Source organism: Marmota flaviventris, chromosome 10 (assembly GCF_047511675.1).
Source record: "Marmota flaviventris isolate mMarFla1 chromosome 10, mMarFla1.hap1, whole genome shotgun sequence".
NCBI classification, from domain to species: Eukaryota; Metazoa; Chordata; class Mammalia; order Rodentia; family Sciuridae; genus Marmota; species Marmota flaviventris.
Window position 1 is genome coordinate 19620189 of NC_092507.1, and position 27567 is coordinate 19647755.

The 27567-nt window shown below is 41.5% G+C and overlaps 1 protein-coding gene across 3 annotated transcripts in view; it reads left to right on the plus strand.

The window, feature by feature from the left end:
* The window catches only part of Arid1a (AT-rich interaction domain 1A), a 77027-nt gene that overhangs the window by 26110 nt on the left and 23350 nt on the right, over window positions 1-27567 (plus strand). For all 3 annotated transcript variants that reach the window (XM_071617509.1, XM_027936996.2, XM_027936997.2), the window contains exons 2-4: window positions 3702-3914; window positions 5739-6191; window positions 7458-7574. In XM_071617509.1, the coding sequence (XP_071473610.1) occupies window positions 3714-3914; window positions 5739-6191; window positions 7458-7574 (771 nt within the window). In that variant the 5' untranslated portion in view covers window positions 3702-3713. The remainder of the gene's footprint in view (window positions 1-3701; window positions 3915-5738; window positions 6192-7457; window positions 7575-27567) is intronic.

Consider the following 27567-nt stretch of genomic DNA (forward strand, 5'->3'; position numbering starts at 1 on the left):
CGCCTGTAATCCTAGCAGCTCCAGAGGCTGAGACAGAAGGATAGTGAATTCAAAGCCAGCCTCAGCAACTTAGGTCCTAAGCAACTCATTGAGACCCTGTCTCTAAATAAAATACAAAACAGGGCTGGGGATGTGGATCAGTGATTCCGTGCCCCTGAGTTCAATCCCCTGTACCAAAAAAAAACAACAACAACAACACAAAAAACCAAGCACTGGGGCGGGGGTTATATAGCTCAGTGGTAGAGTGTTTGCCTAGCATGTGTGAGTCACTGGGTTCGATCCTCAGCACCACATAAAAATAAAATTAAAGTATTAATTAAAAAAAAAACCCAAATACTGTATTGTTGTTTGTTATGTGCATTTTAGATGAAGAACTGATATATTTGAGGTCAGATAGGATTTTAACTCAAATCTATCAAATTTTACTATATTCTGGTTTCTTTGTAGTACTGTTCAGGATGTTTTTAAAAATATATGTATTTTTAGTTGTCAGCGGACTTTATTTGTATGCGATGCTGAGAACTGAACCCAGTGCCTCACACATGCTAGGCAAGCGCTCTACCACTGAGCCGGAATCTTAACTCAAGTACTGCTCAGGATTTAATACGAAGTTTGGAGCTTTTATTGAGCAGGGAGTGATAAAAGTGATTTGGGAACATTGCCTTAGAACTGTACTGTCCAATATAGCCACTAGTCACATGGGGCTGCATGTGAATTTAAATTAATTAAAAGTAGATAGCCAGACACAGTGACCCATGCCTGTAATCCCAGTGGTTCAGGAGGCTGAGGGAGGGGTATGTGAGTTCAAAGCCAGCTTCAGCAAAATCGAGGCACCAAGCAACTCAGATCCTGGTTCTAAATAAAATATAAATAGGGCTGGGGATGTGGCCCAGTGATTGAGTGCCCCTGAGTTTAATCCCTGATACCAAAAAAGAAAAAAAAAAAGGTAGATAAAATATTTCGGTTCATCAGTCATATTTTATATTCTAAATATTTAATAATTGCTACATGTCCATAAAATTCTGTTAAACAGAGATTCACTAGATCCTTGGTTCTCAGCTAATAGTATACATCAGAATCATTCAGAGATCTTAAGGGGAGGTACAGGGAGGAGCCCCGGTCCTTCCAGTCCCACTAAATTGGAATCTCTAGGGAGAGGCCCAGGCATTTGTGAATCTTTACAGACTATTCTAATCTGCAGCCCCTGTTAATAGCTGCTGCTCTAGAAGCTCCATGGTAACCATGGTAATGACTGCCTCTCATATTCAGAGAAGACCTAGACTGACAGAGATAACCCACAGCAGGTTGGTCTCTGTTCAGCAAATGTCTCTTCATTTGGAGCCAGATAGAAACTACCTTCTGTGGGGCTGAGATGAAGACCTCGATATGATATGTGGCATGATGTGGCCAGGTAAACCCTTGAGCTCTTTACAAGAGAGAATGGTAATATTTTGGCTTCATTGCCAGGCGTATCGGGGAAGACCACATGCTATTTATTACTCAATAGCCCAATTGTTGCTAAATTTGAACTTCTTAAATAGTCCTGAGAGAATTCATATAGCTCCAGAATTATGGTTGGTAACATTATTGGAGCTTCTGAGCTTCTAATACTGATGCAGGACTTGAATAAAAGTTGTTAGGATTGCACAGCACGGTGACACACACCTGTAATCCCAGTGACAATGGAGGCCGAGACAGGAAGATTGAAATTTTAAGGTCAGCTTCAACAATTTAGTCAGACCCTATTTCAAAATAAAAGCAAGCTTAGTGGCAACATGCCCCTGGATTAAGTCTCCAGTACCAGGGGCAGGGAAGGAGGGGAGTTGTTAGGATCATTAGAAACAGCCCTTTAATAACACTGACATGGAGTAGTGATTTGGGACACAGTTTCACTCTCTATAGTTTGGGAGAGGAGTGCTCCCATCATCACTATTACCTTTTTAGCTGAGATTTCAGCTCTAGTATAAGAGAAAACTCTGCTTCTGCTGTTTTCCTGTTGGTATTTAGAACAGCAGCTTTTGTGGATTATTGTCATACCATTTTTCTTCATGACAGCTCTTGTTTTGTGTTTCCTTTCCACCCAGCGGTTCTCTCTGATTGAGAGAACCCCCCCACACACACACACAACCCATTTTATTTTTGAGATAGAGGCTTTCCAAGTTACCCAGGCTAGCCTCAGCTTGCAATCCTCCTTAGCCTTCTAAGCGGCTGGGATTACAGTTGTTTGCCACAATGCCTGCACTCTACTTCCTCTATTATAAAACATTTAGTAGGGTTTTCTTTTGTATTAGGGATTGAATTCAGGGGCACTTTACCCCTGAGTCACATCCCCAGTCCTTTTTATTTTTTATTTTGAGGCAGGGTCTTACTGAGTTGCCCAGGCCGGCCTCAAACTTGCGGTCCTCTTGCCTCAGCCTCTAATATTACAGGCATGCACCACCATGCCTTGCAGTTTAGTGTGGTCCCTGGACCAGGAGTGTCAGCCTCACCTCGGAATTTGTTATAAGTAGATAGCCTAGGTCCAACCCTGAAGCTACTGAACCAGAGACTCTGGGGATGGTGCCCAGTGTTTCTGTGGTTTAACAAACCTTCCAAGTGATTTTTGAGGCATGATAAACTTTGAGACCTACTGAATTTTATTTGAGAGTTAATGATACTTAGACCTAGAATATTAATATCTATTCTCCGCCCCCAATTTAAGATTCACTTTCAAGTTTCATATCAAGCCCAAACCTATCTTCCCACTGAGTGTATTTAAGGGGTAATAAATCCCTCCCTTCTATATCACAGTAGTTATAGGTAGGTATTTTTGGCAGAAGAAAGTATGAGAGCATTCTGTATTGTGCAGCTCCAATAGGATAAAGGCATGTCAAAAAGTCAATGAGTTGATTGAACCTGTTGTTCCCTAGAGAGCTGGAAAGAAAGCTGCTTATAGACAAATGCTTTTGATTTAAACTTTGAACTATTGTTGGTGCTGTGCTGTACCTCTCTATCTTGTTCTTTAAAGAGACAAAAATTCTATCATTATGTCCTCTAATTTGATTTTAGAGAAAATGAACTTTTCACTTCAGATGCATAAGGCTCTAAATTAGAGTCACTGTTTCCTCAACAACTGTTACTTGGCCTCTTTGCTCATTTGAAGAAAGCATAATTTTTAAGTGCTTGGACCATAATGCAAATAGGCTGCAAATGTGCAAAGGAAAAAAGTTTCCACTGTTGGAAGTATAGAAACATCTGGATGCAAAACAAAAACAAACCATCTGGATGCTTGTGTGTTTGAACTCCCAGCCATACTATGTTGATGCATTGGTTTTTATGTTGAACAAGGTCATAGTGCATAACAACAGCATCCTTTCTAATGGAAGGGCCTTAGTTCTGATTTCTGCACCACAGAATGCATATGTTAATTGCTCTATACCTGACCCATTCCTTGAATCTTCAGCCATGTTTTTAGCTTACAAGATGCTTTTCCAAACAATTTTGGTATTTTTATTTTACATATATGTGACTTACAAATGAAGTTTCTGAGGAGGGTTAAATGACCCACTCAAGAGTTACTGAGTCTATTCCATTACTTTTCATAGGAACTGGTTTTCTGTGTGGCATACAGACTTCAAAAGACCCATACATTTGAGTTGTATGTTCTTATTGGCCAGAGGCCATCAAAGCTTCAGGTTAATGAAATGCTCTTTATTTTGTAGCCATCCAGTCCAATGGATCAGATGGGCAAGATGAGACCTCAGCCATATGGCGGGACTAACCCATACTCGCAACAACAGGGACCTCCTTCAGGACCGCAGCAAGGACATGGGTACCCAGGGCAGCCATATGGGTCCCAGACTCCGCAGCGGTACCCGATGACCATGCAGGGCCGGGCGCAGAGTGCCATGGGCAGCCTCTCTTATGCACAGCAGGTAGATGGTGACTCTGATTACTTTGACTCTTGTTGCTATTCAGGATCTACTCTCTGAGCTGTAGAATAAAAATATATCCTTAGCTTTCAAGCCTCTTAATAGGGGCAAAGGCCAGCTAGTTCAGTTAATTATGTTGTGCTGTTAATAAGACCAAAGTTGTGGGCACCATCCCATGAGAGCTCCAGGGAAAACTTCTCCCTGGCCACAAGCTATATACCTCCTTTTTTTTTTTTTTTTTAAAAAATAAGTTCTGGGGTTTGAATCCAGGGCCTTGTGCATGCTAAGCACACATTCTATCACTGAGCTGCACCCCAGCCCCTGTTTTTTTCTCATGACCTATTTGGCCTGCTTATACTCACTGAGTGGTGATCGTTGAAGGAGGTGGGATAGAAGAAAGGCAATGACTGAGCACCTGTTTACTGCTGCTACAAAGAAAACCATTCATAATGTGTGCCCTGGGAATGGAAGAGGCCCTACATGTTTCTCAAGGCCTTCAGCGTATCAACTGTCTCGCTCAAAATGAACGCTTACCAGGGACTGGAAGTGGAAGGAAAAGGGTAGATTATATAATAAAGATACTAATACTATTACAAATGTTAAGATGTTAAGATTTCCTCTCATCTTTTGTCTGGCCTCCCATTTCATTATCTACCTCCTTCCCCTTCCCCTTCCCTTTGATGGAACCCAGGATCTTGTGCATGCTAGGCGATTGTTGTACCACTGAGTTACATCCCCAGCCCCATATCATTATCTTTTTGTTGTAATTTTTTTTTTGTATTGACGGAATTTTCTATAATTTATATATGAGTGATACTTCTACTGAAAATGGCAAGGGATAGAATATAAAACTTAAATTACTTCTAAGATGCTAAAAGAATATCCTTAAATATAGAAAATGATACATCGAAGGCTGGGAGTATAGTTCAGTAGTAGAGTACTAGTTTAGCATGCGCAAGGCCTAAATAAGAGATACTGTCATTTTCCCTCCCTTCCTCCCTCCTTCCCTCCCCCATTGAGATTATTGAGGGGAGATGGGGTGGAATTTGGGGGGAGTATGTGGCTACATACATAGATATATCCCTGGACCCTAAAATAGTGCCTGAGGTATAAGTAAGTACTAGTAGGCCCTCAAATTTTTTTTTTCAAATGAAGATTAATGAAATATAGAACTAAAGCAGCTTAATGAGCCAGGAGTGGTGGCGAATACCTGTAATTCCAGCAACTTGGGAGGCTGAGGCGGGAGAATCACAAGTTTGAGGCTAGCCTCAGCAACTTATTGAGGTCCTAAGCAACTTAGTGAGACCCTGTCTCAAAAAATTAAAAAAAAAAAAAAAAGGTGTGGGCTTGTTGTTCAGTAGTGGGTTAAATCCCCAGTACCAAAAAATAAAGTAGCTTAATGATTTGTACATTTCTGGATTACAGAACCCTAGGTTTTCAGTTGGCTGAACCAAGCTAGTATTGATTTTTTTCATTGTGACTGGTTTATAAATTCCCAATGTTTATAAAAACAACCTAGGCCATGATGAAAAGAGTAGGCTCATTGGTAAAAAATATTGTTCTTAAACTCACATAAATTGCCCACAAATGAAATAGTATACATTTTCATTGGATGAATGTAGTCCACACCTAACCAAACCACCTAATAAGTTTGGTCATTCTTCCCAGCTCAGTTTAGACAGGGATGGTAAGAAAATATTGGGCCGCCTTAGTATGAGGCTTGACTTGCTTGCTTTTTATATCCTCAGGGCATAGCTTCTGATAGAGTACTTCATATTTCTTCATCTAGAAGACTCATTGCTAAAAGTATCTTTTCCTTTTCTACAGATTCCTCCTTATGGACAACAAGGCCCCAGTGGATATGGTCAACAGGGCCAGACTCCATATTACAACCAGCAAAGTCCTCACCCTCAGCAGCAGCAGCCACCCTACTCCCAGCAACCACCATCCCAGACCCCTCACGCTCAACCTTCATATCAGCAGCAGCCACAGTCTCAGCCACCACAGCTCCAGTCCTCTCAGCCTCCATATTCCCAGCAGCCATCTCAGCCTCCACATCAGCAATCCCCAACTCCGTACCCTTCCCAGCAGTCCACGACACAGCAGCATCCCCAGAGCCAACCCCCTTACTCGCAGCCGCAGGCACAGTCTCCCTACCAGCAGCAGCAACCTCAGCAGCCAGCATCCTCGACGCTCTCCCAGCAGGCTGCATATCCTCAGCCCCAGTCTCAGCAGTCCCAGCAAACTGCCTACTCCCAGCAGCGCTTCCCTCCACCACAGGTAAGATGCCCCTGCCTCTTGCCCTTCTCTGTGTGTGGCCACAGATAGGTTGGGGTCTGGTATCCTGAGAACTTTGTCATGCAAATTGGTTCTCTAATGTGTACTTAAAAACTAATTAAACTCTGGGTAAACATGCTAACTGGATTGATTGAACTAATAAAGGTATAACCTTCTTAACTACATAAAGACTTGTAGCTCTCCTTATTGATGAAGAAATAGGGCAATGGAAAATTGCATAGACAGATAAGAAATTAAAGATAATGAGGCTGATTTTTTTTTTTTTTTTAACCAACATATCAGAATTTTACCCCCCAAATGATTTTGGTCTTTTTTTCCAAAATAGTCTCTTTGAGAAGCTGTGTTATAATTCATTTCAGCTGCCATTTCATTCTTACTTTACTCAAAAGTATTTTGAACCCCTTCCTTTGAAATTTCCATCAGAGAGAGCTGCTATCACATTCTTTAGAATACTCTCACTGGTGGCAGATCTTTTTCTTTGTTTTTGATGATACTGGGAATTGAACTTGGGGGCATTCTACTTCTGAGCCACATCCCCAGACCACCCTCCCCACCTTTTTTAATTGAGACAAGGTCTTGCTAAGTTGGTAAGGCTGGCTTCAAACTTGCAGTCCTCCTTACTCAGCCTCCTGTGTCACTGGGATTATAGGCTTGTGTTGTCATGGCTGGCTACAAATCTTATTTTTTGAGGGTAGACTAGATTTAAGGAAATAGCAAATACTGAGTTCAAGCTGTGTCTGGTGAACAAGATATAGATAATGAAGCCTAAAAATAGTTTTATAAAGCCAAAAGAGAAGGAATGACTGATGACAGCTTCATTAAAGATCTTGTGCATTGGTGGCATCATTGGAATAAATCTCTTACTCCAAGGCGGTTACTTTCAAGGAAGCAGTACTTATTTAATGCAGAGGTTGTGGCATGAGTTTTTGTTCATTTTAAAATTAACAGCTCTCATTGCTTAACAGGTATAACTTAGATTTAGCCAGACTTTATCATTTAACTCCAAGAAGCAGTTCCTATGGGTAGGAATAAATGGGTGACAGTTCCATCAGAAAGAGTTCACTGTTGACATAAAACTTAAGCACCAAGTCTTGGATTTTTTTTCTGCCTTTAAATAACATTGTTTACAATTGTGCCTTATCTCCCACCCAGTTCCCCTGTGTTAAAGTCCCATCCGCCTTTCACCATGAAGTAAGCTTGCCTGGTTTATCAATACCAGGCCTTCACATCTTGTTGTTCTTCTTTTAGGAGCTTTCTCAAGATTCTTTTGGGTCTCAGGCATCCTCAGCCCCCTCAATGACCTCCAGTAAGGGAGGGCAAGAAGATATGAACCTGAGTCTTCAGTCAAGACCCTCCAGCTTGCCTGTGAGTATTTCTGCCACCTTAGAAAGAGGAAACCAATGAAAACCAGTTTCTGGTTGGATGTTTTGGTGATAAATGTCTAAACAAATGATAAGCCATTTTTTGAATTCAGGTTCAAAATTCTATAGACTGATTTTATAGAATGTCTGTCCTATCTGCTGCTCAGGGAATAGGTTTGCAATCTGTTTTTGTTTTTGGTTTTTTAAGATTTGGGGCTTTTAGAGATAAACATGAATGGTAGAGAAGATGGAGATGTTAGAAGCACTTTCTGCTCTCCATCAAAGTTGGAAAAAAAAAAATCTCCATTTTTTGATCTTACTGTTGAGCACACACTTTTTATGTTTTTGGCTTAGTATTGCCGAGATGGGATCCTGGGGTACATTCAAGCTTGCATTATCACATTGAGCATGGGTGAAATGAAAGTAATTTATGATGGAGGTTTTATGTGAATGGGTGCTTTTTGCCTAGTACAGTGCTTGGTGCCCTGGTGTTTGATTATGGAATCAGGAGCTTAATTATGGAATAGATTGATCATATCCTGAGAAAGCAGTGTAGTTTGTTGATGGAGAGCTTGGGCTCTGAGCCAGAGTACTTAAGTCTGCATCTTGATTTACCACTAACTCTGTAGCGTGTAGCTTAGGGCAAGTCACCTTTCTGTGTCTTAGTTTTCACATCTGTAAAATGAACCTAAAGTACCCACTTTGGGGGGGTGCTAATTAACATTAAGTAGGCTAATAGAAGAGAGCTTTGTGTGGTAGACACTCATAAATGCCAGCCATTATAATCATCTCAGAGGGCACAGCAACTGCTTGATACCCAAAAGGCAGTTAGCACCAACTAAAATACATCGAGACTAGTTGTGGGAACATATTACCTCTGCCACTGCACAGGGACAAAAAAGTCTCATCCTCTGAAAGTTAATTGTAGGGCACAGAAATAAAGTGGGCTACTCCAAAATCTAGTAAGTGGGTAGATAGCACACCTTCCATTATAAGCTCAGCTTCAACTAAGCAATGACATTTAGCCACACAGGCCCAGATAAAAGTCTTTTGAAATTTTGATTTTACTTAGATTTACAACCTGTCTCTAGACCTGACTTAGGAGAAGATGGTTTCTGTATCTTTAAGAAATAGATACAAGGAAGGAACTCTCTTCATAATGAAGCCTCCCATGGCTTCCCCTGAAGACCTTTGAGATACAACTTTAGTAGGGCAAGGTTTGCAGAGCTTCTCAGTACAAGCTTCCAAGGCCAGGATGGAGAGACATTGTCAGGATGGGACTTCTACTGATGACTTTCTCAACTGAGAAATTGGGGGAGGAAGTGTCTGAATAAAGTGATCACTCTTTGTTCCCTTCTCATTAGTGTCTGTTGCAATCCTTTTCTGCATCCTGAACTTCACTGGAATGTGCTTTTTAACCTGATTCAGTCAGAAATGTGTAACTACTCCCTCATCATCTGTGGTCTGTGGCTAAATCTGGGTGGTGTGCTATTGTGGCAAGATCCCAAATCAGTGGATTTCTTTCAGTGCTGTAAGTTGCTCCCCTTTAAAAAGCTGCTTCTTACTTCCAATGACCTTTTGATAAAAATGTATTTAGCATTATTTAGTTTTTTTTTTTAAAGTATTATTTAGTTCTGAGAAAGTTCATATACAGACATGCTCTGTGTTTGTGTGTGCGCGCGCGTGCATGCGTGTGTGTGTGTGTGTGTGTGTGTGTGTACTGGGAATTGAACCTAGGGGCTCTTTAGCATTAAGCCACATTCCAAGCCCTATCTCTCTCTCTCTGTCTCTCTCTCTCTCTCTTTATTTATGTTGTAGATGGACAATAATACCTTTGTTTTATGTATGTATGTATGTAAAGTGTTGAGTATCGAACCCAGTGCCTCACACATGCTAGGCAAAGGGCTCCACTGCCAACTCAGCCCACTATTTTTTGAGACAGTGTCTTGCTAAGATACTGAGGCTCTTGCTAAGTTGCTGAGGCTGTCCTAGAACTTGGAATCCTGCCTTAGCTGCAGAGTCCCTGGGATTATAGGTGTGTATCACCAAGCCTCATGCTATGCATGTGTTCTAAGGGTTGGGAATTCAAGAGTTTCTGATTTGACCTCTGAATACTGAAGTGAAGATGTTGGCAGCCTTTTAAGCTCAGGGGAGGATTGTTCTTGGAAAGCCCCAAAATAGGTAATATTACCAAGTTTAGGCTCTATGGTTGACCATGTGCAAAGTGAGCTGCCTGGGTTATTGGCATCTTTCTTGTTTGTTTGTTTCCGTGCTAAGGATCAAACCCAGTGCCTCACACATGATAGGCAACTGCTCTGCCATTGAGCTACAGCCCTAGTCCTGGCATCTTGTATTTTTAATTGCTTTTTATCCTTCTGCTACTTGGACCAGAAAACAAGAGGTGGTTATTCTTTGAAATTTTGGTTTGGTGGCAGATTTGTCTAGTCAGGCTAGGAAGCAATCACATCTGAAGAAATGAGAAGTCAGATTTCTCACAAGGCCCTTTTCTTTCTTAACCAGTTGTTTTAAAGGATTCCCAGGCTTGGCAGTACATTCCTTCACTAAGTAAGGCCTTAGGAGGCACCTCTTTGAATTTGGCTGCCATGCAGATGCTAGTCTGACTATATAACCCCTTTAGTTGCTGTGGTCCTTAATATTTTATCTTTGCAGTACTGGGGATTGAAAAAAGGGGTACACTCTACCACTGATCTATATCCCCAGCCCTTTGTATTTTTTATTTTGAGACAGAGTCTCACTAAGTTGCCCAGATTGGCTTTGAACTTGCAGTTCTGCCTTTGCCCCTTGAGTAGCTGGGATTGCAAGCGCACGTCTGGCTCATGTTTGTCACCACCCTTACTCTTTTCAGCATACTTGCTTGGCTCTAAAGGCATTAAAACCCATAAGTAACTGTGTCTGATTACCTAGGCATCAGAAGCAAAGATTTCTCCCACCATTTTCTGGTTTAGTAGGTCTAGAATAGTCTGAAAATGTGCATTTCTATCAAGTACTTCCATTCCAATGGCAGAACCAGGGAAGGCACTGTGAGAATCTCTACTTTGTCCTTTTTTTCCACTTTGCTTGCAGCTTTCTCTGTCAGGCCTCGTGTTTTCTCCACTTTCAGACCTTTGCATATACTCTTCTATTTGCCTCATACTTTCTCTTACCTTTCCCCCCACCTCTTCCTGTTCATCTCTCAATCTATATCTCTCTTTTTATTTATTTTTTTTGCACAAGAGATTGAACCCAGGGTTGCTTAACCACTGGTCACATTTCCAACCCTTTTTATTTCTTACTTTGAGACAAGGTCTTGCTAATTGCTGGGACTGGCCTTGAACTTGGTGATCCTCCTGCCTTAGCCTCCTGTAATCCTAGTGATTATAGATATGTGCCACTGTGCCCAGCCTCAGTCTATATCCTAAAGATAATTTCCTCTGAACATTCTTCTAATCAAACTTCAAGATTCAACGTAAGGGCTGGGGCTGGGGCTCAGTGGTAGAGTACTTCCCTCGAATGGGTGAGGCATTGGGTCAGATCCTCAGCACCACATAAAAATAAATAAAGATATTGTGTCCATCTACAACTAAAGACAAAATTAAAAAAGATTCAGCTTAAGTAACTTTTATGTTGATTTCACTGAGTAAGTCTGTTTTAACTTTGAAAGCTCTGCAATATTTAAGAGAAGCAGGTATAAAGAACAATTCGATGTCTGAATATTTATCTTTAGAAACCAAATTACACTAACACATGTAGGCAAAAACTTATATACCCCTCTGGGATCACTTATCTTTTCCTTTACCCAGGGAAGTACTATCCAACTTTTAAATTTTTTAAAATTTCATGTTGACAGAGCATTTTACTAAAACCCCTATTTACTTAAATGGCAAGCTTCTGGAGGGCAGACACTGTGTTGTTCTTGCTGTCCCCAACATCCATTACAGGACCAGTGGTTGTATACCATGGCTGCATGTTAGGATTACTTTAGGTAATTATCTTCAAAAATGAATGCCAGCCAGGCACAGTGGCGCACACCTATGATCCCAGTGATTCGGGAGGCTGAAGCAGGAAAATTGCAAGTTCGAAGCCAGCCTCAGGAATTTGGTGAGGCCTTACTTAGCAAGACCCTGTCTTAAAAAATAAAAAGAGTTGGGGGGCTGGGGTTGTGGCTCAGAGGTAGAGCGCTTGCCTAGCACATATGAGGCCCTGGGTTCGATCCTCAGCACCACATAAAAATAGAATAAAAATATTGTGTCCATCTACAACTAAAAAATAAATATTTAAAAAATAAAAAGAGTTGGGGTTGTAACTTGGTGGTAAAGTGCCCCTGGGTTTAATCCTTAGTACCAAAACAAACAAAAACTAATGCCAGCTAGGTATGGTGGCCCATACTTGTAATCTCGGCTACTGAGGAGACTAAAGCAGGAGGATTCCAAGTTTGAGATAGCCTAAGCAACTTAGCAATACCCTGTCCTAAAATTAAAAGGGCTGGGGACATAGCTCGGTGGTAGAGTGCTTGCCTAGCATTTATAATGGGTCCAATCCCCAGTACTGCCCAAACAAGCTACAGCAAAAAGAAAAATGTCTAGGGTTCACAGAGTTCTGATTTGCTTTGATGTAGGGTGGGGCATAGTTAGAAGCTATCCCAAATGACTCTGATTTGCAGCCCAGGTGTAGAGGTCCACTACTCCAGATTGTGTCTGGTTCTTTTTAGACTCTTAGCACCCATACTTTTTGTGATTGCCTATCTCAAATATATTTTAAGTTATTTATTTAAATGAAAGCTCAGTGTGGGCTAACTTGTTCTGTCTTACTCGTTGCCATCGCAGTGCCTGGCATATAGTAGGCTCCCACTCATTGGACAAGTGATTCTGAGCAGTGTCCATAACATTGCTTATCTGGCAAGAGTGTGTTTGACGGGGCTTGATCATGTAGTACCAGGTTGTTGTTTCCACTGCTAAGGCAAGATAGGCATCACAGATTCTTATGGGAAGACCCAAAGCCTATCTCAGAGGATAGATTATTTGTACTGACTGACAGTGGCCTTAGGAGATGAGTTTGGGGTTTGTCATCCATCTTATAAAATGTATACAACCTCACTTTATATTAAGAAGGTTTTTGTAAGGTATGAGTGACCAAATCTCTGGGTGTTTCATTAAGATCTTTAATTTTCTTCATTTGGAAGCCATATCTTTGAGGAACTCATTCTGAAAATTGGTATCTGACTTTGGATTATAATCGTTTTTGAGAATTTAGATTTATATCTTTAAAAGCTCTTGTTTGTTTGTTCATTTGTTTGTTTACTTATGGTATCAGGGATTGAATCCAGGGGTGCTTAATCCAGTGGTAGAGTACTTCCCTCTACCACATCCACATCCCCAGCCCTTTTTTTGTGTATGTGCTGTGGATTGAACCCAGAGCCTTGTACATGTGAGGCAAGCACTCTACCAACAACTGACCTATATCCCCAGCCCCTTTTTTTATGTTTTATTAGAAATAGGGGCTAAGTGAGTTGCTTAGAGGCTCCCTGAGTTGCTGAGGCTGGGTTTGAACTCACAATCCTCCTGCCTCAGCCTCCCAAGTTTCTGGGATTATAGGCAGGAGCCACTGCACCCTGCTTAAAAATTTCTGTTTAAATAATTCGTCCAAGTGTATGTGGTTCCCTGGAATAATGCATGCCTAATGCATCCCTAATTTTCCTTACTGAGACAGTTTTCTAAGTTTTACATTTAGCTTTGTAAGTATACCTGAGATAACCCCCCACCTTTTTATTTTTTATGGTGCTGGGGATCAAATCCCGGGCCCTGCATGTGGTAGACAAGGGTTCCACCATTGAGCTACACCCTCTAATCATGCACTTGGGATTGACTGATAGAACGTGGATACAGGATTTAAAACCCACATCTGAAGACTGCTTTTCAGATTTTAGCATGCATTAAGCATGACCTGGAAAGTATTTAAAACACAGATTACTGAGATCTGCCTGAGACATTCTGGTTTAGTAGACGTGAAGTAGACCCCAAGAATTTCCATTTCTCCAGTGGACTTATACTGCTAGTTCAAAAGATCCCAGTTGGAATAACACTAAGGTAGGAATCCTTGGAAAGGGAAGGAAAAAATTTATTAGCCTAGAAGGCACAGTACTAATCTAAATAATAGTGGTCACAGACACTATACTACTGTTTGACTCTAGGGAGATCGGGAAGGGCAGGCTTGTGAGTTGAAAATGATGGGGGAAAAAAGAGACTTGGAAGAAATGAGACTGCTTTCTAGCTGTAGCCTCAAAGCTGTTTGTTCCTGGGGTAAGACAGCCCTTGCACTGCCAATGCCACCCTGGAAGTACTCCTCAGCTTGTGGTGCTCATCACTGGATTCTAGTAGTGGGGCCACACACAGACACAAAATCATAGTCTACCTCAGAAATTGTTTTGAATCTGGTTTTCCCTGTCCTTCCCCACTGCTTGCTACCTCTCACCTGGTAGCTTATCATAGGCTCCTGGCTATTCTTTTTCTCTCCCTTTTTACTTTCAAGTCTGTGGTCAACATAATCATCCGGGGGGTGGGGGGAAAACATGACTGACCAAGTTTTCTGACTGCTTTGAAACCTCTGGATACCAGTTGTCTATAGGCTTAGGTTCAGACATGATAATATACAATTTCCTTTGTGATCTGGAAGATGAGAATATTAAAGAAAAAAAATGTAGGTAAGTTCCCCAGCCCTGGAGTAAAACCTACCACTCTGGCAAATAGACATTAGAGACAGAGCCTGGACATGGTTGATTTCTTAAATCATTTGTACTCTTAGGTCTATAAGTATGAATATGACATGTATTCTATCTTCAAGGGTCCTTCTCTGTTTCATTAGTGTAGTGCTATCAAGAGTTTTGTGATGTCAGTGATCCATTCATATCTAAATAGTTGAGGAAAAACATCATGAATATGATCTAGATGGTTGTATTGAGTAGTTAGAAAGGAAAAATCCAGTTTGATCAGAGGAAAGGCAGGGATGGGGATGGGGTGCAGTGCAGATATTTGGGGGCTGGTCAGTGACAGAAGGAAAGCTAGATTACAGTGGTTCAGACCTTGGTGGACTACGTAAACTATTTGGAGCTGACATTACAGGCCTGTAGAGGATATTTTGCAAAAATGATCCATTGGCATATATTACGATTTGAAAAGGGGAGAGTATGAAAGCAAGGGAATAAGTTAAAGTGTTAAACTAATTCTAGCAAAAGATGTAGAATTCTAGCTGAGTGCAGTGGCACACAACTGTAATCTCAGCATCTTGGGAGGCTGAGACAGGAGAATGGCAGGTTTGAGGCCAGCCACAGCAAGTTAGCAAGGCCCTTAGCAACTTAGGGAGAACCTGTCTCAAAATAAAAGGACTGGGTATGTGGCTCAGTGGTAAAACACGTCTGGGTTCAATCCCCAGTTCCAAAGGGAAAAAAAGTATGGAGTTCTGATTATCTCATTTGCATAGCCATTTAGTTCCACATGTGAGACATGTAGGAAAGAATCTGTAGAACTGAGAATAAGTGAATTCTACTGGGTGAATGGTTTAATGATTTTGATTGACTGGTTTAGGGTGGATAATAGAAAAAAAAATCTCATTGACAGAAATAGATTAATAAGGAAAACTCATTTTTGAGCAGACTTTAATATTTATTTTTTAATTATAGGTGGACACAGTAATTTTTATTTTATTTTATGTGGTGCTGAGGATCAAACCCAGAGGGCCTCACGCATGCTAGGCGAGCACTCTACCTCTGAGCCACAACCCCAACACAGAAGTTCCTATTTTTTGTTGTGAAACATGGTATAATTAGATGTCTAAAAATAAACTGCTTAGTTACTAGTAAGAAATGAAAGAGTTAAAACTTAGGGAATAGCTGAGTCTGGATAGAGTTGCAGGGTTGTCTGTGTGTGTGGTAGTTAATAGTTAAACCATGGACTGAAGTAGACCTCAGAGGCTGCAATTGGAGTATGGAGAGAGGAGCCAGATGGAGCCCTGCACAATGCCTGCAGTCACCAGGTGGAAGCAGCCAACAGAGTTAGAGAGATCGGCAGAAGACCAGGATTGTGTGATATTTCTGGAAGAAGGGGAAGAGGAAAATGGTTCATATCAATTTTATATTTCAAGTATTATATTTTGTGGCACAGCCTGTTAATTCCAGCTGCTGGGGAAGCTGAGGCAGGAGGATCACAAGTTTAAGACCAACCTTGGCTACTTAAAGCCTGTCTCATAATTTAAAAAATTAAATTATTAAGGGCTAGGGATGCATCTTGGTGATACAGTGCTTGCTAGCATGCACAAAGGCCCTGGGTTCTATCCCCAGTGTCCCCCCCCCAAAAAAAAAAAATCAAGGAAAACAGACAGTGAATTTGTCATGAAGCATTTTTTATTGGGATCCTTTTTACATAGGGAAATGGCCTGGTTTCTAAGGGCAAAAGAAAAGGAAATATGTTTGGTTTAGAGACAGGGTTTTGTTGAGCAGCTTAGGGCCTCACCTCCTGAGCCACTGGGGTTACAGGCATGTGCCACCACACTTGGCTTATTTTTCTTATTTTGAGACAGGATCTCAGTAGGTTGCTTACAGCCTTCTAAGTTGTTAGGGATTTTCTTATTTTTCCTATAAATTTTTGGTTCTTTTCCCTTCGTTTTTAAGAGTCCCATATGTTAAGTTGTTGGGTCTGTCTTTAAACTCATGATCCTCCTGCCTCAGCCTCCTGAGCTGCTGGGATTATAGGCATGTGTCACTGCACCCAGCTTCCAAGCCATTCTTTAGCTATCACTTAAAGTATTAACTATTAATACTCATGTTTTACTTCTATGATGGATTGCAGTGATCTGGAAAGAGGAAGTGGGTGGGAGCTATGCTGTTCCTGTAAAATCTAATGGGAGTAAAGCCAGGAAAGGAGCTGTAGACACCAGTGATCCTGGAAGGACAGGAATTAAAATGTACTGAGCAACCACTCCTATTTTACTATGAGAAAACCAAGGCTCAAAATCAGGATTTGAATCTAGCTCTTATATATCAAGTGAAATATTTCCTCTTGGATGCCACCAAGTAAAGCCATGGACAATCTGATCTTCTGTACATTTTTAGACTAAAGCCTCAACTCTTTGCCATTTAACATTTACTAAACTTAACCTAAAGTAAGGAATGTGAATGGATTTCCATTTCACTTTTGTTTTCCCAGACCCCTTGGTGATGAAGACACAGGTGAGACGTGTATGAGAGGGGCATGGGTATTGGCTAAACCTGCAGAAAGGAGGGTTTGACCAGACCTGTAGGATCTTCTTGAAAGATTGTGAGGGAATTGCCTCAAACAGTGGAATGTTGAATAGAGTGGTTCTTTGGCTCTCCCATGTTGGATGGGACCAAGCCCTATTCTGTAGGCCTTTCTTCTAGTTAGCCTATTGTGGTTAATTAAAATAATGCTTATTTTAATTAGATCACATTTTGAACAGCAAGGATCTATCTTGTCAGTTTTATAAGTGACAAATGTTATTTCAGTATAATTTTTGGTTTGCATTTGTATGATTATAAGTGAGGTAGAAAATGTACTTACAGGGGCTGGGGATGTGGCTCAAGCGGTAGCGCGCTCGCATGAATGCGGCCCGGGTTCGATCCTCAGCACCACATACAAAGATGTTGTGTCCGCCGAAAAACTAAAAAATAAATATTAAAAAATTCTCAAAAAAAAGAAAATGTACTTACATATTTAGAAGCAATTATCTAATGTTTGGTGAATGGTCTGTTATGGATTTTCTTATTTTTCTATAAATTTTTGGTTCTTTTCCCTTTGTTTTTAAGAGTCCCGTATATTAAGAAAATATCAGTGAACTTTATGATATGTTTAAATGTTTTCTCCCAGCTTCCCAGTGGTCTTTTCATTTTGTTGGTGGTGCTTTCCCATGCTTTTTTACAATTGTTTTATGTCATCAGATTTATCATCTTTCCATTTATTATCTATGAATTTTATGTCATATTTAGAAAATCTTCTCCTTCACTAAAGTTAAAGAGAAATAAGTCTGTGTTTTCCTTTAATACTTGTATGGTCTTGTCATTTTACATTTAAAACTCTGAACCATTTAAAATGTGTTCTTGGGTATGAACCCAGTTTTATCTTTTTCCAAATGACTACTTAGCTGTCAAAGAACTATTTATTAAAACCTTGATTCCCCTCCCTGCCCCCAAATGTGATCTATCATCCAGCAGCACTAACATCACCTGGTATCTTGCTAGAAATGCAGATTCTCAGGCCCCACTCTACCTCTTTTGGCTCTAACTCTGTAAACAATATCTCTGAGTGATTTATTATAATGGTTTAGAAGCTAAGAGTAAGGGGCTGGGGATGTGGCTCAAGCAGTGGCGTGCTCGCCTGGCATGCGTGTGGCCCGGGTTCGATCCTCAGCACCACATACAAACAAAGATGTTGTGTCCGCCGAGAACTAAAAAATAAATATTAAAAAAAAATTCTCATATTCTCTCTCTCTCTTTTAAAAAAAAAAAAAGAAGCTAAGAGTAAGATTTTCAAAGGAAGTACCATGCTGGGAACTTTTTTTTTTTTTTTTTTCATTGTTTGTTTGTTTGTTTTTCTTTGTTTGTGATACTGGGAACTGGACCCAGGGGCCCTGTAGCACCTACTTCTCAGCCCCTTTTATTTATTTATTTATTTTGAAACAAGATCTCACTAATTTTCCCACGCTTAGCCTCAAATTTGCAGGCTTTCTGCCTCAGCTTCCCAAGTCACTGGAAATACAGGCATATGCCATCGATCCTAGCTCGTCATCAGTTTTTTGTGGGTACCTCTGGGACCCTGGCTTCCTGTGTCTACAGTCAGTCCAGAGTCCACAATGAAGCCATCCACAGCTCCCAATGCACCTCTGCAGCCTCATCTCTGGCCACTCGGTTATACTTAAGCCTTTTCCTTTCTGCTATTGTCCTTTTGCTTAAGATATTTGTCTGTGTGTATCTGTTTTTAATGTCCTGTATACTTCTACTTTGGCTTCAAAACCCATCTGAAATATCTTTTCTGGGGCTCCGGCCTCATTTTCTTCCTATGGGCCCAAATTATGCTGGTACCTCTGCTTGAGCACTCAAAATTGTATCTGACACCTGTGTTGAATGGCCTCTAGATTCTTGCCTCCTGACTGACTTTGAGGGGCAGCTTTTTGTTGTGTGGGTTCACTGGGGAGGAGTGACAAATCCTGTGAATGCTTAAAAAATTGGAACATTCAAAGGATTATAATCTTTTACTATTTCCATTCCCTTTTGTCCATTTCATGATAGGAGAGAGGGCCAATAGTTCTTGCCTAGGGATTTGATGGTGTGTTTTCTAAGAGATGACAGAAATGCCACTAGCAATTATGGTAACCAGAGAAGCTAAGTGTTCAGAGGTTGGTAACCTATTTTCTTTTCATCTGACCATGTGTCTGTACTTGTTCCCCTTGAATTGTAGCCCAGGTGCTCTCACAGTCTTGAAAAGGAAATCCCCACCCTCTCTGTCACATCTGCACAGAATGCTCAGAGCAGCGTGTACCCTGTGCATGTAGCTATCCTTCTTTAGAACCCTCGTTCTCCAGCAGGGCTGGCCAATCCGCTTCTCCATCTTAGTCACGCTGTTCCAGCCTTGATACTGCCTGGTGCCTGCTGGAGCCTCTGCTGCTTGCAGCAGATTATTGTATGCTTGTTCCTGGGCCCATTTCCTGTTTCTATTCTAGTCACTGGTGGCTCAGCTCTGCTTCCTGCTTGTGTGTCTCACACAGATTCCTCTTGCTGGAACCTTTTGTTTTATTTGCAACAACCACCGTTTGAAAAGCAGCTGAGCCTTACCTCTAATATGATGGTTCCTATACTCCATCATTCCTACAGAAGAGTGGGGGAAAATACCCCATCACACCAAACATACCACTTGAATTTGACCTTGTTTTTAATTTTGTCCCTAGACTGCTACAGGAAGCTGTAGACCAGAGATTGGTATAAGAAGTCAAGCCAAACATATCTTCACTCATTAGCCCCACACTATTGTCAGTAGTGGGGCTCCCTAGTTTTTTGGCACTTGGAGTTGATGAGCATGTTTGCTACTGCTAAGGAAGACACGTAGTCTCCTATGTAGCCCAAGCCTCCCTGAAGTCCAGATGATACTTATTTTGTGTTGGGCAGGTAATGCCACCTTCAGCAGAATAACATTCTATAGAAGAACATGGGGATGGAAAAGAAAGCATGTGCTGACTCAACCTTCCGTCCTGTATGAGAACTCAACTTCTGTGCCTCCTCCTGTTAGCTTAAAGTGGGAGGGAGAAAGTGCAGGGAACTTATAAAAAGGGAAGAAGTGAAGGAGGTTGTCCTGGAAAAATGTATTTAAAAGCCTAAAGTTTACTCTCCCCTTGCCCATTTCCCCAAGGAAAGCATTGCTTTGTGAACCAATCTGTTCTCTTTCCTTCCAGGAATGGAACCCAAATCTGATGTAGATTTGACCCACAGAGGTATTCCTACCTCTCTGAGCTATCAGATTGAGTGTTCTCAAGTCATACCCCTAAATCAGTGATCCTGGGGAAAGACCTTTCTTTAGGGGAAAAAAGAGAAGAGAGAGAGAGTTGTCATGGTGGCGCATACCTATAATCCCAGAGATTCAGGAAGCTGAAGCAGGAGAGTTACAATTTTTTGAGACTAGCCTGGGCAACTTAGACGCTGGCTCAAAACAAAGTAGAAAGAACTGGGGATGTAGCTCAGTGCTTGCCCTGGGTTCGATCCTCAATGTGGAGAGAGATAGACTTTGCCTATTCTCTTTTCTTTAGAGAAAGTGAAGAAGGAGTTGTGGAGGGATGTATGATTGTGATTTCTGGTTGGGGTTGTGGCTCAGTGTTAGAGCACTTGCCTAACATGTATGAGGAACTGGCTTTGTTCCTCAGCACCACATAAAAAATAAATAAATAAAATAAAGGTATTGTGTCCATTGACTATTTAAAAAAAAAAAAAAAAATATATATATATATATATATATATATATATATATATATATATATATATATATATATAAAATTTTTTTTTTTTTATTTCTGGGCTAAGTAAATAGTGCTATAGCTTCTGGGTTTAGGTATATTCTCCAGGAGAATACAAGAAGCATTTACTCTAGAAAGAAGAATTCTTCAAAAAGTAGGATTTCTGAAGTTAGTCAACATATGGGTAAACTCAGTTGCCTTAGTGACAATGGCTTACCTGTACCCATTTTCTCCTTCTCTTTTTCTCTCCTGTTGGTGGTGCTTTTATAACTTTCTGAGAGCCAATTAGGTGACACCAGAGATGAACATTCCCTGGTTTCTGTTGTCCTGCTTCAAAAAGACTAACCAGAATCAGGGTTGGGGCTGAGGCTCAGGGGCAGAGCACTTGCCTAACATGTATGGGGCACTGGGTTTGATCCTCAGCACCTCATAAAAATAAAATAAGACTAACCAGAATCAGAAAACCAGCCCCAGATGTGTGCTTACAAAGCTGTTTTTTGGTTCATCCTTGGAAGATTAGGGCTCCTAAACCAAGCTGGTAATCCATTCCAATCTACCAGAGGAGGAGGACAACTTAATATTGTGGAGCTATGTTAGCATAACTAATAAATCAACTATAGGATTAATTCTGTTTCTAAGACTTTGGTGTTCTGCCTGAGAGCTATGTTGAATTTGGATGTGTTCTGGTGCCATTACTTTGGGAACTAATGCTTGGTCTCTTGAAACATCTACTTTTGTGGCCTGAAGCTGTTCTGACTTTCCCTCCTGGTATCAGCATGGAATTGGCTAGTATTATGACCTAATCACTGATTGCCTTGAAGTGGAGCCCTGCTCCAAGCCAGTAGCTTCCTTCCCATTTGACTTTCCCAAGGAAGCTGAGAAGCCTTGTTGATGATGGTAACTAGGGGTTGAAAGCTCAAGCTTGAGAATCAACAAACCTGTCCCTTAAGGCCAGCCTTGATGTGGGAGAAATACTGAATATTGTTTACTGTGATGAGTGGAAGTAATTTCCTGACATTTGGGGGAAGGTAAGAGTAAAAACAAGTTTCAAATAAAAAGAATCAGTATTCAGGGGAAGCATTATCAAGAACATTTGGATTTTCCCCCAGTGTCTTCTACTTTTATTTCATACACACACACACACACAACTTTTTATAACAGGTCTCCTATGTTCAAAGATTTTGTTTCATTTTGTTTTAAAGGCCTTTTGGGGGTTGGTAGCTATCTTTCTGGTTTCTAGTTCTATCAGTTTCCCACTCTTCAGATCTATTTATTCTACCCAAATATTTGGATTTTAATCTAGACCAGTAAGTTGTGATAGGAAAGACGGTTGGCTAATATTAATTAATTAATTAATTTTGGTACCAGGGACTGTTAACCACTGAGCCACATCCCCATATTCACTCACTTATTTGCTTAGGGGCTGCTGAGTTGCTACGACTGGCTTTGAACTCGAGATCTTCTGCCTCAGTTCATGGAATTACAGGCATGCACTACCACACCCGTCTTTAAATTATGAATAACAGAGCCTAGAGACCATTAGCCACCTCGTACTAAGTTATGTTCAGCACATAACTTGCCTTCCCCAATTACCCTTGCTTGCTTTCTGGTTTTTCCTTTTCCAAGTTTCAGGGATTGAATCCAGGTTCTCAAACATACTAGGCAAACACTCTACCACCGAGCTACACCCCCTTTTTATTGCTCATTTGCCCAGGTTGGCCTTGAACTTTCAATCTTCCTGCCCCAGCCTCCCAAGTAGCTGGGACTGTGGAACTACAGTTCTGAGGCAGCCAGGCTTGCCACAGAGAGCAGAGCCAGATGATGTGGAAGTCTAAGGCAATACCTGCTCCCTATTACACTTCTTATACCTAGAACTCTGCTGGCTTTTCTGTGTTCCTTTCCTTGCACTCCACCTTTTCCTGTCCTGCTTGTGCAAGTTCTAACATTACAGCTGATGATCTTTATCATGGCACAAGCTCTGTGTGGATGGCCTTCCTAACAGAGGATGCTTGACTTTAAGAAAGTAGGGGTTTCTTACTTCCTTGCTTTCTCTAGCTTTACAGTGTTCTTATTTCCTGCTGGGATTAGAACAACCCTATTCCATAAATACGCACTGCTCTAACTCAGGCCCAGCTCTGACCCAGTTTCATTTTTTTCCCCCTGATTTGAGTCTGTTAACTAGTGACCCTCAAAACACTCTGGACATTTTTGGGGGGTGTGTGTGTGTGTTGTTTTGGCTAATTTTGTTTTTGTGATGTTGGGGCTTGAATTCGGGGTTTAAGCACTCTGAGCAAGCCCTCTGCCTCTGGGCAACATCCCTAGCCCTAATGTATGTATATATTTTTTTAAATATATATTTTCTAGTTGTGTATGGACTCAATGCCTTTATTTGTTTTCATGTGGTGCTAGGATCAAACCCAGTGCCTCACACTTGAAAGGCAAGTACTCTGCCACTGAGCCACAACCCCAGCCCCACTAAGGTATATTTTTGACTTAAGGGATGGTTAGAGACAAGATATTCCCCTCTCACTAAAGTAAGAAGCCTTTGGGAGGCAGTGTTCTTGTATAGGAGAGATGGTCAGTTAGCATGGTATACAAGCCTCATGGAGACTGACAAACCAGAGAAGCAGGGTTTCAATCAATTAGTGCCCCATGGGAATTCCAGGAACTTCTAAATTTTTTTAGACGTTGAAAGCCTAGATTTTTTTAAACATAAAATCTCTCAATTTAGCTAGAAATGGTGACACACACTTATAATCACTGTGACTCCAAAGGCTGAGGTAGGAGGTTCGCAAGCTCAAGGCCAGCCTGGGCAAATTTATTGAGACCCTGTCTCAAAATAAAAACTAGCCAGGCATGATGGTGCATGCCTGTAATCCCAGCAGCTTGGGAAACTGAGGCAAGAGGATCACAAGTTCAAAGCCAGCCTCAGCAACTTGGTGAGGCCCTAAGCAATTTGGCGAGACTCTGTCTAAAAACATAAAAAATGCTAAGGATATGGCTCGGTGAAGTGACCTGGCTTTAATTCCTGGTAACCAAAACAAAACAAAAAGGCCTGGGGGTGTAGTTGTGTAGTTCAGTTGTAGAGCACCCCTGTGTTCAATCCCCAGTACCAACCCCAATATAAATAAATAAATAAGGTTATAAATAAAATCTCAGTTTTTTTATGGGTCTATATGGGGGGTGTTGGAGAGTAAATTAAAAGATTTCTCTGGGGCTTGCGGGGGGATCTGTCTCTACAGCTTCTTGTGGACTGCCCCGTGTAATTTTGGCTCATTCTGTTATGCATAACTCCCTTTGAGACAGTGCCTAGAATTTCTCTGAGGGTAGGGACAGCTGTGGGGAGCACCACCTCATCTCTATTGCCAGCTCTCATTGTTTAGTGTTTGTTTTATTGGTCGGGGAGCCGTGGGGGGATAGGGGAGATGTTGAGCAGAAGCATTCGATGTGATTAAACCTCCAACTGAGCAGATCTGTGGGAGTAGAATATCGACCCTTGGAAAAATCAATCGCTGCTGCAGTGGCCAAGCTGCTGTTTGCAGGGCTCCCACCACAGGAATGTAAGCAGCCCAGCAGTCTTTCTTCTCCCCTTTCTTACCTCAGCAACGCCCTCAGCCTCCACCCCAAGAGTCAAACCTACCTCAAGAGATTTGCTAAGGTGGGTTTGAACAGCAGGTTCTTGTTTTCTGACATTTATATTGAAATTTCTTCAGTGACACAGAACCCTGCCTCCCAGTAGCCTTCTTTGGTACTGGGGATTGAACCCAGAGTCACTTAACTACTTAGTCACATCCTCAGTTCTTTTTTTTTTTTTTTCCAAATTTTGAGACAGGGTCTTGGATAAGTTGCTGAGGCTGACTTTGACTTTTGCCTCGGCCTCCCAAGTCCCTGGGATTACTGGTGTGTGCCATTGTACCTGACTGCACTGCTGTAGTTCCAGCAACAGCCTTACCCCACTTGCCAAGGCCCATTTGGGATGTACTTGATGGCAGTGCCTAGAGTCTCTCCTTCAGTGTGGAGGTCTAGAGCGTGGACACCAGGATAGGATGGGAATGGAGATGCAGGGAAAGAGAAATGAAAGAGATTGGATCTAAGGATGATGTTTTGAGATTATTCATTGAGCAACAGTTATCAAACATCTTGTCTTTTGTATGACTGGCATTTTTCTCTTCACTAATACCATGATCTTTCTGTAGTTCTGGAGGCTAGTAGGGAAAGGGGACAAATATAGCACAATTCCATTTGTTTTTTAACACCTATTCTAGGGCCAGGGGAGGTGGTACAGGCCTATAATCTCAGCAGCTCAGGAGGCTGAGGCAAGAGGATCACAAGTTCAAAGCCAGCCTCAGCAACTCAGTGAGACCCTGTTTCTAAATAAAATACAAACAAGGACTAGAGATGTGGTGACTCAGTGATGAAGTGCCCCTAGGTTCCATCCTAGTACCAACAAAACAAAACACCTTGTCTAGCAAAGCCTCAAAGGAACTCTGGGCTCTGCTGAGGGGTATGAGTTGGTGTGGTGAGCCAGGGAAGTTGTCCTGTAGCCTCTGCTTAAAGCACATGCTTTAACAGAATGAAAATAACCAATTTTCTGTGAGTGTGAAGGTTTCTGATTCCCCTGTTGCCCCCACAAAGCTTATCTATTTTTTTGAAACAAGGTTTTACTATGTTGTCCAGGCTGACCTCAAACTTCTTGTGTCAAGCCACCCTTCTGCCTCAGCCTCCTCACTAACTGGGACAAGAGGTGCATGCCACTAACTGCACCCAACTTAGTTCTTATCTTTGAAGTTCCCAAGACTAAAATATATATATATAAAATATGTATAGTTGTCACACCTATAGTGTATCATTAAGCCTTTGGCCCTCCCCTCCTGTTCTATCCCTTGGTGACTGGGAAATCAGCCAACCTGATATGTTCAGTTAAAGGAGAGCTCTGTTACCCTGTTGTTGGAGCATGTCTATGACCTGGGGACTGAAGCTTGCTTGGCTTTTGCCTCCAGAAAGGAGCCTTTACATTCCCCACCTTAGGGAATGGGGTCTAATTGTCTAATTGTCCAGCAGTTTGGAAGGGTTGCTGAGGAAGAAAGTATGAGAGTTTGAAATCACCTGAGGTAAGGCCAGGAATCTGTCTATTTATTTTGTGTGGATTGAACTAGAGCATGCTAAGTAAGTACTCTACAACTGAGCTAGCCAGAAGCCAGGAATATCTTGACTTCTATCTGAGCCACACCCTTATGCTTAACAATAGGAATAGAATACATTCAGTTCTTTTTTGTTTGTTTGTTTGTTTGTTTTGGTGCTGAGATTGAACCCAGGGGCATTTCCACTGAGCTTTATCTGCAGCCCTTTTTATTTGGGACTGGGGCTCCCTAAGTTGCCTTGGGCCTTGCTAAATTGCTGAAACTGTCCTCAACTTGTTATTCTTCACACATTTGGTTTGAATCTCCAATAGAGACCAGACTTCTACCTTCATAGAAACGAATTTCCTGGTTCTAAGCCATCTTCTCCCTTCCCCTTCTTACATTAAGTACCTTTTTGAAAACCTGGGGTGGGGGCGGGATGTGCAAGGCCCTGATTTGAATCCCATTACAGCAAAAGAATGAATGAAAGAAAACCCTTCACTGTACATTTAAGTTGAGAGGGTGATAAGTAAAATGGCTGATTTGAAATAAACCAGGAAAGTTCTAAGAAGAGTGGCTAGGAAAAAGGAAAACAAATAGCATTGTCGACTTGTAAAGAGTTGGGTTCTCTGGTTTAGGAACGTCACCTAATCTCTGAGCCTGCTTCTTGGTTAAAATGGGGGTAATACCCACATCAGAAGATAACTGTGCGAATTAAAGGTGAGTCAAACACTTACCTTATAGTTAAACATGTGATAGGCACATTCTTATCAATTCTGCTTCCTTGTAAAAGGGAAATGTAAAGGGACTTGCTTTTTTAACTTCTTTACAACATCATTTAAATTTGGAGATTTGGTCTCTCAGAGCTTTCTTTATGAATTCTGACACATATAGGGAATTTCCTCTTAGAGGTGGGCCCCCTAAAAGCATTCTAGAGACAAAAAGTATCTGACCCTTCTCTGCTATACATTCTCCACCAGGCAGCCAGAAGGTACCAGGAAGAATGAACCATTATCCTCAGAACAATAGCCCATTGTAGAAAAAGAGAAGAGGGAGTTTGGTGGGGGGTCTCATCCTATGTGGTGGTTTCTAGGATACAAACCCAAGTTTTTGGAAACATGGTGGGACCAGTAGCAGTTTCTGCTATTCCCAACAGTGGTGTCATTCAGGCAGGAGGTGGTGCTTGGTCCTAAATGAAAAGGATAGGTGCCAGCCTCTGTTAGCTTTTCCCCTTTCTTACCATGTGCTTCACTCCTGACCTAAAAGTATACCATCAGGAGTATGAGGCAGCCTGTTCTGTGTTTTGGTTCATTCTTGGTGTTTCAGCCAACACCAGCTAGCCTGCTTTCTAGGTATAGTGGCAGTTAATCTTTTGGACCAAGACCACTCCTTGGACAGCAGTTCAGGAGATGTGTCACTCTGAGTCCTCCAGCATGGGGTGTGTCAGATTGCCCTTCCTTACATTTATAGCAAAGATAAAAAGAGAACCCACAGGGCTGTGGTTGTAGCTCGGTGGTAGAGTGCCTGCCTAGCAAGTGTGAGGCACTGGGTTTGATCCTCAGCGCCACATAAAATAAATAGACATAATACCTTTGTACTTTGTCTTAGCTTTAAAAAAAAAAAAAAAAAACTATAACTGAAAATTTTTTTAGAAGTGTTGGGGTTGTTGCTCCCTGGTCGAGCGGTTGCCTGGCATGCGTGAGGCACTGGGTTCGATCCTTAGCACCACATGAAAACAAAATAAAGGTATTGTGTCCACCTACAACTAAAAATAAAATATTAAAAAAAAACAAACCCAAAACTTAAAAGAAGTATTTGATACAGGTTGTCTCTTCTCCTCTTGATATATTGCTTAAGGAAGGTTTTAAGAAAAAC